Raw genomic sequence first — 16,343 nt, 5'->3', positions numbered from 1 at the left:
AAAGAGCGAATGGATACAAAAATATGATATCATATATTTAAAAGTACATGTTTGCAGTCTTCTCTAGAACATTCAAATGATTAATAATAATACAATGTAATTAATAAAAAATACTGACACCTGTCAATGTCACGTTATTAAATGATATAAATATAGCAATGACATTATGAAACAAACTTTCATTTATCTTAATGGTCAACAATCAAAAAACTTTAAAACTATAAATAAACATTCCAATGAAAACAAAAATTTGAAAACACATATGATTTATTAAGAAAACAAAGTCACATAAATGAACATTTGGCACTATTAAAATTGCTAAACATTTGAACCAAAGTCTCACAGGTATATAGCATTATCTGATGCGTTTCCTTCACAATTCAATGAATTACATATATGACTAGATTCTACATTTAAACTGCTTTTGAAAATAAAAATACAACAAAACACACATGCATAGATATACATACATATCCACAGTCTGTCATTTGAAAAATTCCAATAGGATTTCTGTTGTGGACAATTAACTGAAACTTATTAATAATAATGAAAACATCAATTTAAATTTTTTCATATTCCTGTTTTTAAATTTTTTTGGTTAAAAGTTATTTCACCCTGTCCTTCCAAATCTATACATTGATGCAAAAACAACCAGCAAAAAAAACCCTTTAAGTCCTATTTTCTCTTTACAACACAGCATTTCCAAAATAAAAATTGAAGTTACCCGTACATGTACTTACTGGTAAATATAAGAATCAATTAGCATGTCTTACGCACCCTAAAAAAATACAATCGTCAAACATCATAAGAAAGTCGTAAAAGAACAAGAATACTTCATAACGTATGAATGACTAATCAAACCTGCATGTATACAATGAAAGCTTTTGATCCCAAGTCTTGGAATATGAGTATAATAAAATGATCACAGTCAAGGACAACAGATTCCAGTTTAACCAATTAGAGAGTCCGACACATCTCTGTGTTAGTGCTTCTTCACTTTCCTTCTCTGCGTAATCCATAGAAATGCTGAGACCACCACCGTGCTTACACATATTCCTACCACAAATGTCGCTGTAGGAAAATGATCCTGTAATTCCAAATGAAAAGATTGAGTGAGTTTTTGCAAAGATCTACACAATGCATTTGTTTATGTCATGTATTGAGTTCATAACACATGTACATAAAGGATATTATAGATACTACATGTATATATATTAAGATCAGAGGGAAAAACAGTTTTTTATAATCTGTAGATTGATCCATACATTAGGGTCAACAACAAATACATCTTTGACACAATGCATTAAAGAGAGATAAATCATGAAATATCGCAAAGCATAATTTTAGAAACCATAACGACTCAGGACTGACCTTCCTTAAACATTTGTAACCATGGTAACCTGGACTACACAAACACTCGGTGACCCTGGGTCCTACATCGGAACAGTAGCTATTGGAGTTAGGGCAAGTTACTGAAAAAAAAAAAAGTTTTCAATATAATTCTTAGGCCATGTATAGTCATCAATATTAAGGTGGCTCACTGCATCTTGAAAGTTTTTCTAATCAGCAGAAAATTACCTAATTAGATGATAGAGAGCATGATGGATAAGATGTATACAAGTCAAATGAGTGAAAAAAATTGTAATTTTAGATTTAAAAAAAAACTTATTTCAAAAATTAAGTTCAGCAAATCTATAAAAAAGGCCCAAGCGGATTCAAACTAATCATCTATGTACGGTTCAAAAGCACGGTACTTTAACCACTAAGCTACGACGGTATACAACCAACTGGTTGATACAAACAATTTATAAAAGTTCAAGAGGCATAACTCTGTCAAAAATCATTGGACCTAAGCCAAATTCAAACTCAACCTGTATATTCATAAGACACATCCATGTAGCAAATTTGAGTTGAATGTGTGAATGTGTGTTGAGATAAAGATAAGAAAAAGAATGATGATGGATTGACAGAGGGACGGAAGGACAGAATGACAGAAAGTCGGAATGGCTGAACGGGTACGTAACACTTTATGCTCCGGCCATTAAATGGTGGGGGCAATAAAAAAATGTTTATAATTTGTAGCAGGTAAGATTACATTACTATAAAATCTTGATCAACCTAAACCTTACAGAACTTAAGTCCAGATTTCAGAGTACATCCCTATTTTTAGAAGAAATTAAAAGTACAATCTACATATTACATGTTTAAATGAATGTGTATCATAACTTTATTATTTGTCTAACTTGAATTTTACATTTTAATATGTGTAAACAAAGAGCAATGAATGCCCTGGTTAAAAAGAAATTTACCATTGAAAACTTTGCAGGTGCTCTGTTCCTCTACGCATTCTACCATGTCTGAGTGATTTATTTCTTTGTCCCACAAAATATGTCCACCAGGACAAGACAAATTGGGAGGCAGAGTTCTGAAAATCAAATATTGTTTCAATTAAAGGTAATTCTCCCCCCTCCCCCTGAAGTTAGGAAGCACAATGGTTGTAGATAAGACTTGAAGTTTAATTGTGTTGTATCATTTGATGGTTTCCATGTATACAAATAAAACTCCAGCCAATGGAATAAAACAAAAACATTTGATAAAAAAAATGACATTCTATGCAAAAAATGAACCAAACACCTTTCTTTTCCATTGAGTCAGTCTTCTTGACTGAAATATCTGCCTGCTGCATTACATTTTTAAGTTTTTAGCTGGAGAACCAAGAATCTATATTTACTTTTATTCTAGAATATCTTAAAATCTATATTTTCATTTGATTCAATTTACGAGGTATACAAGGTTTCAAAAACTTACAGGTTCTTCAGCTCGTTAACTCCAGTAAAATCATCTACATCAATGTCACTAATGTTGTTTTTGTGTAGGTATCTACAAAAATAATTGTACCCAAATCATTTACATTGTACATATATACAGATACACCATATATCCAGGGTTTTTCGTGAAAATTGGAAAATTATGTAGCATTTTTAATTTGCGCCAGTCATTTTTTGTGATATTACCATAAATTTCTTATAGATAATATAATATACGATATGATTTCTGCGTATTCTATATTTTGAAATTTGAAAGAGATTGCAATAAAATACTGGATATACAGTATCTATCATATTCAGACTGAGACTTAGAAATCTTGAAGCGATATTATACCGAGTAAAACTTTTGTTTGAATGCATTAATGTTTTAAACTAAGAAATAATTGCATCATGAGGGTCTTAACCTGGGTCATTTCAAAATAAATATTTAAACAACTTCATATGCCACTGTATTTCTTAACAATTTTTATACCTTGATCGTGTATTGTACCAGTAATAAATGTGCAAATACTTCTCTTTTAACCCTTTCATTGTAACTGCTGTGCCGCTCCTTTGCTGGGCAAATTCTTACAGTTTGGCAAAGTTTTAGATAGTAGCTAATTAATCAAAGTAAATTAAACTATCGCATCATATTTCACTGAGTTATGTTAACTTACCCTGCAAAAGAGCAGTGTGGCAGTTACTTTGAATTGTACAAGATTATTTGTAGGTAGAAATCATAATTACAAAGCATCACTGATATTTACAAGTCAATCATCAAAATACTGACCAATCAAGTCATCAGAGATTGACCTTTCATGCATAATGACCTTTTATGCATAAAAGTTAGCAGATTGAACTTTGATTGTAGTTGTAATTTATATGTATCATGTTGTTCATTGCGGATGCAGTTACACTTGGGAAAAGACTTTATATAATATGTGAGAATATCAATTATTATTTCATGTGATCATTGACAAGTAAATATGGGATGCCAAGGAGATAGGTGAAAAGACTCTGGATTGTGGCTTGAGAGGATGTATAAAAGTTTACCTCTATTTTAATCAACATTATACATCATTTATAAAACTTACAAGAAAACGAGATGCCCCATGGAGTGAAAAAGTCTTGATATGTTCGTCAAATGGCAGCCAATCAAATCAATACTGTAAAAAATTAAAACAAATTGAAGATTGAATAAACATTCTATTGCTGCAAATATCATAAAAAATGTTCTTGTATACTCTGTCCCAAGATATCCTCAATTCACATTTTGCCTAATTACACAATATTTATAAATAACTCAGGGCTCAAATGATGTTCATTCAAAAGTATGAACAATTTCCAAGATTTCTCAGTTAAAATACCCCCTTTAGCTTATCAGTTTTCAATACATGGCTAAAAAATGTTATGTCTATGGGGATTTTGCATTGCAGCAAACTCGGATAATAACGTTAAAAAATTGTGCGAGGAATTCCGAGTGACATCCAAATGAAGAAAAGATGTAAACATTCCCCATCATAAATCTCAGTAAGAAATCTGTTTTCGTTCCTGAGAATTTTTTCAAGTGAAAAATGATGTGTCATGAAGATATCTTGAAAATTTTCCCTTTCATCTATTTCAATTGCACTGGCTTCTTTCAAATGTGTGTACATTTTTTATTAAAAATTGTCTAATGTGCTGCATAAATATCTTGGGACAGACTATTGATGTCTTACTGTTTAAAATCACTTGATAACAATATGCTATCTTAACAATAATACTACAATCAACATGATCAAGATATTAATATAGGGTATATCAAAATGGACCGAGTATTCAAAAAGAGAACTATCTGACCAGGTCTAATTACCAATGTTAACATCCTGGTACTTTAATAAAATCTGACATGCAAATTAATGATATAATTCACATATAACTCATTGTTACATAACCTAAACATACCCCGTAACTGTAGATGGAGAAAGTGTTTCCTTCTCTTTAACACAACAGCGACCACTGACTGATGAGTTTAAGTGAGAACAATCCAGGATGGAGGGGCTTTCACATGATTTCATTTCACACAATGTTGATATCTTCATGACAGAACAAGAACATATCAAGTCAGACATAATTCATCTTTGCTAGCCAAGGGTTTTTGGTCAATTCCACTTCCATACCATTATGGAAAGTTAAGTGGACCAAAAACCCTTGGCTAAGTAGCATTTAATGTAGCTTTTTTCATATTCTACAATCTTCTGCTTTATATCATATGTGCTTGATACAGGAATTCATGTAAATTGACGAAATATTTATACGGTACATGTACTTGTCAGAAATAAATAAAGAGAAAATTAAATTGAATTTATAAATCTCACACAATTTCAGCATTTATAATATAAATATAACGTAATATGACTTCACATGTTAAATCAAACAAATTGTGCAAGAACGAAAATAAACATGTCAGGGTCGTTTTAATAATAAAAAAAAAACAAAAAAAACCCGACAGGTTTATAGGTTTTAACTAGAATTAGAAGTGAAAGTCCAACTTCTGTGGTTTATTTATATCATAACAAAATTAAATCTTACCGTCGACTTAGCACCAACTGTCATTATGGCAAACAACAATAAAAAGAATACGCATATGATCCGCATCATGTATCTAAGAAATATTCAATACGTCTGAAAAAAATTTCCACTCTCACTCCTAGTTCGAATTTCTTCTATTGCTTCTTTGGGTAATAGGTGCAAGACAACTTGACCATAAACACATTCGTTTTATGGCTGACCCAAAACACAAAATAAATAAGGCAGCTATAAACTTTTACATATCATTTTATACCATTTTTATTTAATTTTATTGTTAATTTTTCAAACTTCAGAATGTTTACTCCATACCTCAAAAAGTTTTTTTTTTTTTATGGGGAGGGGTACACTTTACAGAGACTTGTAACTTTGTCAGTAAAATGATTTTTAACTTTTAACTCCAGGTTAGGGTTAGCCATACATTTACAGATAAAAAATAGTAAGAGAGAATTTATCTGCATGGTAGAATAGTTATCCCCCCCCCCCCAATCCAAAAAAAAACAACCCAAAAAGTCACAAATTATGTAGTCCCTTTCAGCAGTGTTGACTGGAATTTTATTGCTCACAACATTAACTTAATCATATTTGATTTAGAAGATGCCTGAGTACTGCAACATTTAAAAGATATGATATGTAAATTCCCTAGAGTGCATCACATACTGGTAATGCTTTATAAGCAAACAAATATGCCCACATGTACAGGTGTCTAAAAGATATATATTTAAATGTTGTAAGGAAAAAGTGCAAGATATCTTTTGGTATAGTTAAAGAAAATTTATTAAATTGAAAATACAAGTAGTAACAATCATTCAACAACATGAAATGAAAATGGCAAAGACCACAGTCAATTCCTTGACCACAAAAGACAGCAATACATGTATACCCTGTTAATATTGACAATTTTGTCTTGTTACTGCTTCACTAATGAAGACAGTAAATACTTGCCAAAATTCTAAATGCTCCATGCACATAATATACAATTATGTTCACCCCCCCCCCCCCCCCCAAAAAAAAACAAACAAACAAAACCAAATAAAAGTTAGAATACTGTAAATGCAATATGAGCTGTCATTTTCAAAATATTACTTTGTTGCAAAAACCTTCTATATGCATGTAACTTACCTTCATAAAAAAATAATTAAGACTCAAATAAATCATTAGATTTTATCACAAGAAAGATTTCTCAAATAAGTACCGGTAATATATAAAGTTAACCATTTTTTGTACTGGAGGACAATAATGTACATTATTTACCAGTAGCTTCAATCAAGGCCTCTAAATAGCTTTCCTCACAAAAATATTATTAACAAAAGTATATTAATCATATAATTTTTATCTTTAAGAAAAAAGGTAGGAAATAATAAAATAAAAATTTCCAACATGAAAATCACAGCTCAATTTGCTTTAATTAAACTTATCAGTACATGTACATGAACAGGTAACTGAAAATGTCTGAAAAAAGACCGGAAAAGAAAAAAAAAATAAATGAAAAATTATATATCACACATACATACAAATTGCACAGCTTTGCGAGTCTTTGTACATCCATTTGAATGAGACACAACTCCAACTAACATTCACAAGAAAACGTACACTAAATACAAAATTTATGGATAACAAACATACCGGTATTATAAACATACTCACTGGTTATTTTGTACTTTACCGATACAAGACAATTCCTAATAAAAATCTTTCTTTATCACAGTCAAAAATCAATTTCTCCTTTCACTCTTTACAGATTCATATTAATAAAGCTGCTGAGTTCCTCTTTGGACATGGATCAGACAACTGGTCTATCTTCTTTTTGTCCCTCCAAATCCTGAGGCAGTACGAGTGCCAGTGCTTGCCATGCCGCCCCCAAACCCTGACCCGGACCCCGAGCTGAACCATCCTGGAGAGGTCCTCCCTGTATTCCAGCCCCACCCAGTGTTGTACGGCCTAGTATATCCTGGGGTGTAGTAATCATTTCTGTTGTTTCCAAGCATGTATCCCAGAATTCCACCAGTAAAGGCTCCAGACCAGAATCCTCCACCAGTGCCACCTGCAACACCACCTGGATAAGCGGTGCCTGAGGAGTATGCAGATCCACAGCCTAAGAATAAGTTTTTTTTATGAGTACATAATTGTGACTGCATAAGACACTATAAAATAGCATGTTAAAATCAGTTTGTTTACATTTAATAAGTAATGACACTGAGTATATGTATAGGAAATCTACTCTCTGAGTAGGTTTCTGACTATTTCAATTTTTGTGTTATTAAATATTTACCTGGTTGGGTGTATTCATCTCTGAATCCAGGGGGAGGGGGTTGGTACCCACTCCCTGTGGGTCTGTATCCATTGTTTGCAGCATAGCCTGTCTGGGCCGAGATGCAGGTCTTGTAGATCACATAGATAATCAAAGCCACAAATCCCAAAGTGAACAAGTCACTAAAAATGGACCCTATCTTTTGTCTGGCTCTAAAAAAAAAATACAGGTACCACATATTTCAATAAAAGCCTTCATTAGAAATCACCTGCAACAGTCACAAAATTAATGTACGTGTATTAAAGTAATTCTTTTGTATAATTATCACATTGAAGTTACAAGTATGTTTTGCATATTAACTTTTAAACAATGGCACTTACCCATAGGTTTGATGACTGCTGTATGGAGAGCTGTAAGTCTGGCCACCGTAATAGTCATGTCCTCCACTTTTCTGCTGTTGGTATCCTTCCTTTGTCAAATCTATTGTGTACTCCAACTAAAAATGCACAACAAAAGTTTTATGCAAATATCAATAGCCTCTTAAAACCTTAGGTATTTATATATTTGTAAAGAAAAACTTGACAAGGTAAAATCTCTCTTTTGAAATTCATCGATTATAAAACAAAAATTTGAACAAGAGTGCTTTATTCTATAAACCATCATTAAATTTTTGTACATAACAATGTTTCTTATAAGAATTTAAAACCGAACAACTTAAATCAGGTGTATTAGCAATAAAAAAAAAACTACTGAATAGAGTCAATCTATGTTTCGTACCCCACAGGAACCTCTCAGAACGTACGGATCGTCAGGGTATCCGTACCCTTCACAGGTCACTTCTACTGTACCAAAGCGGTAAGCATTGTCCATGTCAGTCTTACACTCCCACTGTGAAATACAAGCAAACAGCAATACTTTTAATAGCTGAGTGATAAATACATCTAGAAATCTAACAATTATATTTCATGAATACATGTTATGTATGACACAGTATAGCATATTTTTATTATAGGAATAAAAATATTAAAGTGCGATGAAGCTGTCTTGTCAGAATTGAATTCAATGTGAAAAACAGAAAGGATTGCACCCTGTCTTATTTCTCTTATGGGCTGGAGGTTTAAAAACAAGACAACATTTATTCATAAGATGAAGAAACCTTAGACTTTACACAATTTATGTATTAACAGGGTTCGACACTAAGGCACGTCCGACCGACATTGTCTAGTAAATGATAGGTCCGGTCGGGTTAAATGTCTGTATACTAGCCCGACTGGTCGTGTGAAAAAAAGTGTGCACATTCTTTTTCTGTAATATTAATATCAATAGAAGTAAAAGCACCTTTTCCTAACAGGCTTAAATTCTACAAACCGTAATTTAGGTACAACCCAAGGACTAACCTAGAGGATGAAATGGGGGAAATACTTTTTGATCGGTAACTTCGCCGGAATTTCCTCCGAACGAAAAGTCCAAGTCGCCCTGTACACGGAGTTCATATAATTGTGTAAATTAACCCCAAGGGCAATAAAATGATAACTATTTCATTCTAAAGACGTCTTCAAAACTCAGTTAATGCCTCTTGTGATTAATTTAGTCTGTCTTATCTTTAGGGGTTATAAATACGGGTGATGCAACCACATGCTGTACAAAACGATGTTTATTACTTTTAGGCTAGTGTTGATATAACAGTGAATTTGTTGGTAACTTGTAATTAGCTAATAACACTGCCAAATTTATGCTAAAATAATCAAAACCCTTTGTTTACAGTTATAATACCTTTTTAAAAAATCTAAATCCTCAACATATTGATAATGGTTATTGGGTTGGACTAATGCCACCAAAATACACTAAAAAACAGAGACTGATTCTATTTGTCATTTTAGTTAACACAGTTACAAAACATTTGATCTATAAAATGTATGAATACATCAAATAATTTAATTTAAATAAACTTGATAATTTTTTTTCTTCAATTTTTAGAATTTGTTTTCTTTTTAATCATAATGACTTGTTTCTAATCTAATTTAAATTATTAAGACCAGTTCTCTGTAACTATCAAAATAGGTTGGCCACGCATAGAGAAAAAAATAAAATTTTATGACATATTTTTGTAAAGATAGGTCATTGATTGAGAAATGTAAAATTAGTTTTTGATAATGGTCCTTTGTTGCTATGGAAACGGAGAACAAACTTCCGCCCTATTGTCATTTTTGAAAAACGTGTATTCATGATGAAATGAAGTGTTTAAATGTATTTATAAGTTTTAAAAATTGTCAAAACAGTTTTTTTCTATAAATTGAGTTCAAAATGATTAAATTGCTTAAATTATTTTAATTTCAAATCTATTATATATCATATTTTAATTCCAAAATTTTTTATATAGGGTAAATTTTGTTAGTTTTCAAAGATAAAAAATAAAAAAAATCGCAGCCATTTTAATAAAGTGTGACAATTAAATATGAAAGACCAATATGTGAATATTATAAAACATATAAATTATTGGTGGGCAAATAAAAGACGTAAAAGATATACAGACCTAAATGTTTATAAATATTCAATATTTGAAGCATTTCTTGATACCTAGTTACTCCCCTTTGATGAACTCTCTAGTGTCTGGAGGTGCAAATTGTAGTTGTAAACAAAGTGTTTTGACATTTCATCTGTCGTCTGTTGCGGTTGTTGGTGTTTACTTGAGGAGAAGAAGTCACAATGAAGAAAGAAGGTAATTTCCAGTTACAATTACGTATTCTTGAACACATTCCCATATTATCCTAGGTCTAATTTTGTTGCAAACATAATTTTAAATTTACTTCCCAAGGCAATCTCTGGTGTAATATGATTCTCCATATTTTATGATGAATTTAATAATAAATTATAAGACAGGATTGTGCAACAATTATTCAATAGATTATATTCAAATAAAACCAGTTTTGAAGGACAAAAAAAATATGACATCGAAAGAGAAAGATATTGCCTATACATGTAGGTCTATAATTGTGCAGTCTTTTACCGATACATACTACAAGTCTAACAAGTTCCCCTTTATGTATAATTTGAATAATGTTGGTTGCTTATTTTGTAAGATAAAGTTATCTTCTTTTTTTTAAAGTATTTGCCATGCAAAATGAATGAGGAAAATAAGTGTGACATCGGGAGACAACTACAAGATTCCCTACAGTGTTCAGCTTCTAAAACACCTTTAATTAATCTTGATGAAAACATTCAAATTATTATTTTAGCAGAAATTTTATTAACAAAATCTAATTTCACCAGTAAACTTAATATTTGTGTGGATCATAAAGAAATTATTCTTCAAAATGTATCAAAACGGCAAAGGAGAAAAAGGTGTGGCATTGGAGATACACCTATTCTCAGGTTCCATCACCAAGGGAAGGGAGCAGATAGGCATGTTACAGCAGATATGTGTTCAAATATACATCAGTCCATTGGAGTTATTATTCCAGTTGGAACGCGTAAGTATCTTGATACATGTATACAATATTTGGTCATTATCATGAAAAGCTGAAGATAATTTTCAAAACCACAAATTATGTACATGTACAATGTACGTGTTCTGTATTGTTAATTTGAATAAATACTAGGGGAATCCGTGATAGTGTTGAATTAACTGATTTTTCTTTGTTCTTTAATTTGTTATTTTTCATTTGTCTATCAAATCAAGCAGTCAAATTTTTGGGCAAATGATGATTGATTCAGCATTTTTTTAAATTTCAACATTTGTGGAGTAAACCTTGTAGTTTATACATTTTAATATGATTTCCATAAAGAACATACATCTTAGCCTATGGCACTAATAAAACATATTTTATATAGTTTTTCTTGGTTGACTCCTGATGACTGCATGTTCTCACTTTTGTAAAAGACATGCACGCATGGTTTTCATGTTTAATTTATATTAATTCAGCAATGAGTACAAGACTTTTTGCATAATTAACGGCCGTATATTGATTCTTATTTACAGCTATATGTAGACTGTGTAGAGAAAGAGTTTTAGAGAATCATGACGATGACATAGATCAGAAGGTAATCATTGACATCATAATCGCAGCTTCTCTGGCTTTTCCAGCAGAGCTAAAAAAAAGTCACCTCAAATGTATTATGTAGGACTCCATGACAACCCCCTTTTTATAATACCAAATGTAAATATAACACATATATCATATGTTGTGATGTGAGTAAGACTTCATTAAATTCAATGGTTTTACCAGGAGACTAATATAAGGTTGTCTATTAAATATATCGGTACTTAATTGATTAGAAGTGAGCTAGCTCCATTTTGTGTAAAATTTCAACATCTGTTAATTTTAATTGATACATTCAAAGTGTTTTTCCAAGCTCTGCCCAATAGGCCTGAGAAGGTGCAATTGACATCACAATATGACTTTATGACCATTAAAGAAATCATCACATCAATTCCCATAAGGATAGATATTTACAAAAGTTATTACATGTATAGGTGCATAAATTTTGCTCATTCAACACTTTTGGCTGTTCACCTATTGTATTATTAGTTACATAGTCATGTAGTGACTGGGTACGGGATGATACCTGGTTAGTTAATTCCGAGCCGGTTGTGAAATTTACTAACCAGGTATCATATCCTGTACCCGATCACTACATGACTATGTAACGATTATATCGTCCCGTCTGCCTTTGTGTTAATGACATAAAGATAATTAATTTATGAAAATCAAATGTTTTAAAACAAAGTTACAAGTTTCAATCTGGGTGCAAAACCTGACGTCACAATACTCTAATAATGACATCATAATGCTGAAGGGGAGATATATTTCGTACTGACTGTGTATGGAATATACACGATGTCCATGTGACTGCTGTTAACCAATGATTTCCTTACAATTTAGCAGCAGGTAAGATATATAATGGTATTCATTATTGCTATTACACGGTTTAACCATAAATAAATCATTTCAGGATTTGGAGTGCTCAACTTCTGATCTTAAGAGAAAAGGAAGAAGTTTAGACGACCTTCCACCTAAAAGATCAATGACTATAGTGAGTAGAGTAAAAAAATATATATTTGACTTATGGTTCTCAATAATTGCATACTTAGATGTAAGCTATAAATAGCAAGGTAATATATGTTTATAGAAACTTATTTTAAGGCATTGGTTAAATGTCATTCAATTTTTCTATGTCAGTTTGCTATGATCTAGTAGATAATTAAATCTATCTACTAGGCTTAAACACATAGATATACAAAGAAATTGATTAGAAAGCTGTTTTTCTTTCTTAGTTTTCTAATGATTTTACTGTTCTTGTCAATAACTTGTATCTTTCTTGGCTATCCACATGTCTGCAGATATAAGTTTTTCTCATCTGAAAACCATGAATCTAACACTTGGTTAAGAAAGATGAATTGCATGTGATTAAAAAAAGGAACACATAAGCATTGGATGTTACTGTGTATGGCTACCAGGCACAATAACTAAGGGTTCAGAGTTTATTTTTAAATAAAGATTAAAAAATATCTCTCTCTCTCTCTCTCTCTCTCTCTCTCTCTGCCTGATATATTAAAAAAGAAGTAAAATGCAAAGTAATAATTGTGTAAGCTGAAATAAATGGTCATGTGTCTATTCTAAATATCAATAGAATATATGTTCAGAATGTCATATTTACTTTACAAATTAACTCATTCATATACTTTCACCACTTTGATTTTATTTGTTCTGTAGAATGTGAGTTATGCATCAAGTCAGTCAAGTCAGACAAGTCAACAGTTGACAGGGAGCCAGGAAACTGATGACTCAACTGTTCAACAAGAAGAAAGATTTGAAAAACTAAATGACTTTCTGACTGTGTGTGGAGTAAGTCCGGTGAAACGAGAAAAGAAAAGTTTAAATCTGTGTATATCTTCATTATTGTTATGCCATTGTCAAGTAATAAAAGTCTCCCAGATTTCTCAAACTTCTTTATGTTTCTCTGTTAAGGAGAATATAAAGTTGATCTCCCTAAAGTTTTGTTGGTCCCTTGTCAACCATTGAATACTTGTTTCATTATTAGTACAGTTTGATAAAATCAAACCTTAAATAGTGTTTGAATGATTCATTATTGGTAAAGATAAATCAATACAATTAAACAGAAACAGGTATTTAATATTTTATGTTTGTCATTACTTTTAGTTTATTTTTGTCAAAATTGGTCAGGGCTAGTAGTAAAAGAGTCAGGGCTAGTGAAAAATTGCTGAGGTAGCCCGACTGGTCTAGTAATTAAAAAACTTAATGTCAAACCCTGATTAATGAAAGTAAAATGTATTTACCTGTACATCATAGCCATCAGACCCTCTGTTGTAGCACTGGACAACTTGAGGCTTAAAGGCACTGCATCCAGCAGTTCCCCCAATACATTTCAACTGCCAAAAAAGAAAGGGTAGTTTGTTGGTTTTCATCTTCTTATAAAAGACCTAACACTTCAACATTAGGATATTATACAAGTCTTTAAATTTTTATTTCTGCATGCAAAATTATGCTTATTGATCTATTAACATAAAGTTCTTGCATATAACTAAGAATCTAAGGGATAGGTTACTTGCATAATTGCTTATGCTGAAATAGATAGAATAAATAAACATTTTGATCTAAAATATCAAATAATTGTATATATGTATGAGAGAGAGAGAGAGAGAGAGAGAGAGAGAGAGGGAGAGAATTGAATTGCAGGAGTTTCATTTTCACATTGATATGAATTACCTGTGGAACAGCTGATGATCGCCTGGCATTGGTCATCATTCCATTTTTTAGAGTAAGAGTTTGAATGTCTCTTAAAAGAATTTTGTCACTGTTGCTCCCAAATGCTGCTGTTAGGTGAAAAATGAGTATTTTCAGAATAATACATGTAACCACATAACCCAAAACAACTTTCACTTTGAACAAAGATCGTGTATATGATATTGTATTGATTAACAACATGATAGTCTGAATTTAAACATATTGATACTTAAGAACTATACTTACCAAATGCTACTGTAACGAGTAAATGGACACAGAATAAACATAACGTCATGTTCCTCATTTTGCAGCCCAATATCATATCAACCTAAACAGAAGAATGTTATCAATGAAACGATGAAATGTAAAAGTCTTGTATTGGTGAACAACAACGTATAAAATATTGAAATCCTCACATTAAGCTTTAAGCATATGACAAGTCTGTTTATTTTTAATCGCTGAAATGATGAAACTTACGCAGTTTGTTTCTCCAAAATCTAAGATCTACGTATACTTCCGGTTACGAAGTACGGTAACTCGTTCTTGTTTTTGTCGAGATCGTTCTCGGTCATTCGACAAGTTGATGTTGTTCTTCATCTAATTTAGCTTATAGGGACATATTCACATTTTGGGACTAATTCAAATTTACTGTTTTAATTATTAACAATGAATGTATTTCTAATTATCATGTGAAATTTGAGAGTCAGTCGTAGAGTTATAAGCAGGATATATACATGATATAAGCATTATAGGGCTTACAATTCTTTGTTTTTAATACGTAAACATTTAAGGCCCGTGTCCTGTTTTTGTTTACATTGTGTTCAATGTATCAGTAAGAAAACCAAACACTTATGCCATGCTGAATTGTTTATTTTCTTATTCATCAAACGCATAAATAAACAGTTCCTATCGTAAAGACATTTATTTTGGGTATAAAACTGGAAATTTTACTTCAACATTCAAAATGTAAACATATGCTTTTTTTATTACATAGCAGGAATTGTAAGCACTGTAACTCGCTTCAAACTCAACAAATGACACTCAAATTTTGGGTGCTTATTTAAAATACCTATTCTGGCCTTGGAAACATTAAAATCGGACGAATAATTTTTGACCAAAATCGTGACCATAACCAAAGATCTTGTTGTTGTTGCAATTGTTTCATTATATGCTTGTTAGAACAAGGATGATATTCATTAGCATTTATACAATTATCAAAAACATTTTAACAAATGTGTGTCTCTCTCTCTCTCTCTCTCTCTCTCTCTCTCTCTCTCTCTCTCATTGGTGGGAGCTTTATATCTACATGTGCATCCCCATAAATGGGAGTTCTATTGTATTCACATGTCGTCAACAATTAAGTCCAAGCTAAACTAAGCTTATTAATTAAGCTTAACTATAGCTTAACCCAAGCTTTTTTGCTATATCCACAGATGCACTAAAAAAACCATGAATTGGAGATCAATTTTATCCACGAGTACATCAACAAGCATAGGTGGAAGCTTTGTAACTACAAGTACATCAACAAGCAGAGATTGGGACGCTTCACGGATACATAGGCAAACATAGGTGTGGGCTTTGTCTACACAGTTACATTAACTTTGGTATATAGGTTGAAGTTGCCGCAGGTATTTTGTTTAAGTATATTTGGAAGTCTTGATCGAGTCAGTCCATACTTGTAAGTCCTTGGAGTTCGTGCTTTCAGTTTTGATTGAACGCGAAATAATTCCACTTTTGTCGAAAGTGTAAATTAATGAAATAAGACACAAACGATATACACCTTATAATTTATAAAAATAAAATATATGTAAATTATTTTTTAAAATAAACATTTGGTTTAGATGAGTAAAACAATTTATTTGAATAAAAGTAAAATAAATGCATATATTTTAAAATACGCAGGCGAATTGATTTCAACTACATGTTGAAAAAAAACAAACCAAAAAAAAAAAACAAAACAAAAAAAAACTA

The 16,343-nt window shown here is 31.5% G+C and overlaps 2 protein-coding genes across 4 annotated transcripts in view; both read right to left on the bottom strand.

Annotated features, from left to right (window-relative positions):
• The window catches only part of LOC128164581 (all-trans retinoic acid-induced differentiation factor-like), a 5,588-nt gene extending 41 nt beyond the window's left edge, over positions 1–5,547 (bottom strand). The window contains exons 1-7 of the mRNA XM_052828506.1: positions 5,379–5,547; positions 4,752–4,882; positions 3,902–3,973; positions 2,809–2,880; positions 2,310–2,425; positions 1,372–1,472; positions 1–1,087 (exon numbers count right to left, since the gene is read on the bottom strand). The exon at positions 1–1,087 is cut by the window's left edge and continues 41 nt beyond it. Of these exons, the coding sequence (XP_052684466.1) occupies positions 983–1,087; positions 1,372–1,472; positions 2,310–2,425; positions 2,809–2,880; positions 3,902–3,973; positions 4,752–4,882; positions 5,379–5,447 (666 nt within the window). The 5' untranslated portion in view covers positions 5,448–5,547 and the 3' untranslated portion in view covers positions 1–982. The remainder of the gene's footprint in view (positions 1,088–1,371; positions 1,473–2,309; positions 2,426–2,808; positions 2,881–3,901; positions 3,974–4,751; positions 4,883–5,378) is intronic.
• A 579-nt stretch (positions 5,548–6,126) lies between these two features.
• On the bottom strand, positions 6,127–14,957 carry LOC128164578 (store-operated calcium entry-associated regulatory factor-like). Of its 3 annotated transcripts, none has more exons than XM_052828501.1 (8): positions 14,850–14,957; positions 14,619–14,700; positions 14,355–14,461; positions 13,925–14,017; positions 8,404–8,514; positions 8,007–8,122; positions 7,648–7,838; positions 6,127–7,470 (listed from the first exon to the last, which is right to left on the bottom strand). In XM_052828501.1, the coding sequence occupies exons 2-8, from the start codon at positions 14,692–14,694 to the stop codon at positions 7,172–7,174; spliced, it is 993 nt and encodes a 330-aa protein (XP_052684461.1). In that variant the 5' UTR covers positions 14,695–14,700; positions 14,850–14,957; the 3' UTR covers positions 6,127–7,171. The 3 variants fall into 3 exon arrangements, with proteins under 3 accessions (XP_052684461.1, XP_052684464.1, XP_052684462.1); XM_052828504.1 differs by having other exon boundaries at positions 14,355–14,458; XM_052828502.1 differs by lacking the exon at positions 14,850–14,957 and adding an exon at positions 14,789–14,807.
• Positions 14,958–16,343: the final 1,386 nt, after the last annotated feature.

The sequence above is a fragment of the Crassostrea angulata genome, chromosome 10 (assembly GCF_025612915.1).
Source record: "Crassostrea angulata isolate pt1a10 chromosome 10, ASM2561291v2, whole genome shotgun sequence".
Taxonomy (NCBI): domain Eukaryota; kingdom Metazoa; phylum Mollusca; class Bivalvia; order Ostreida; family Ostreidae; genus Magallana; species Magallana angulata.
This window is presented reverse-complemented; position numbering and strand designations above follow the sequence as displayed.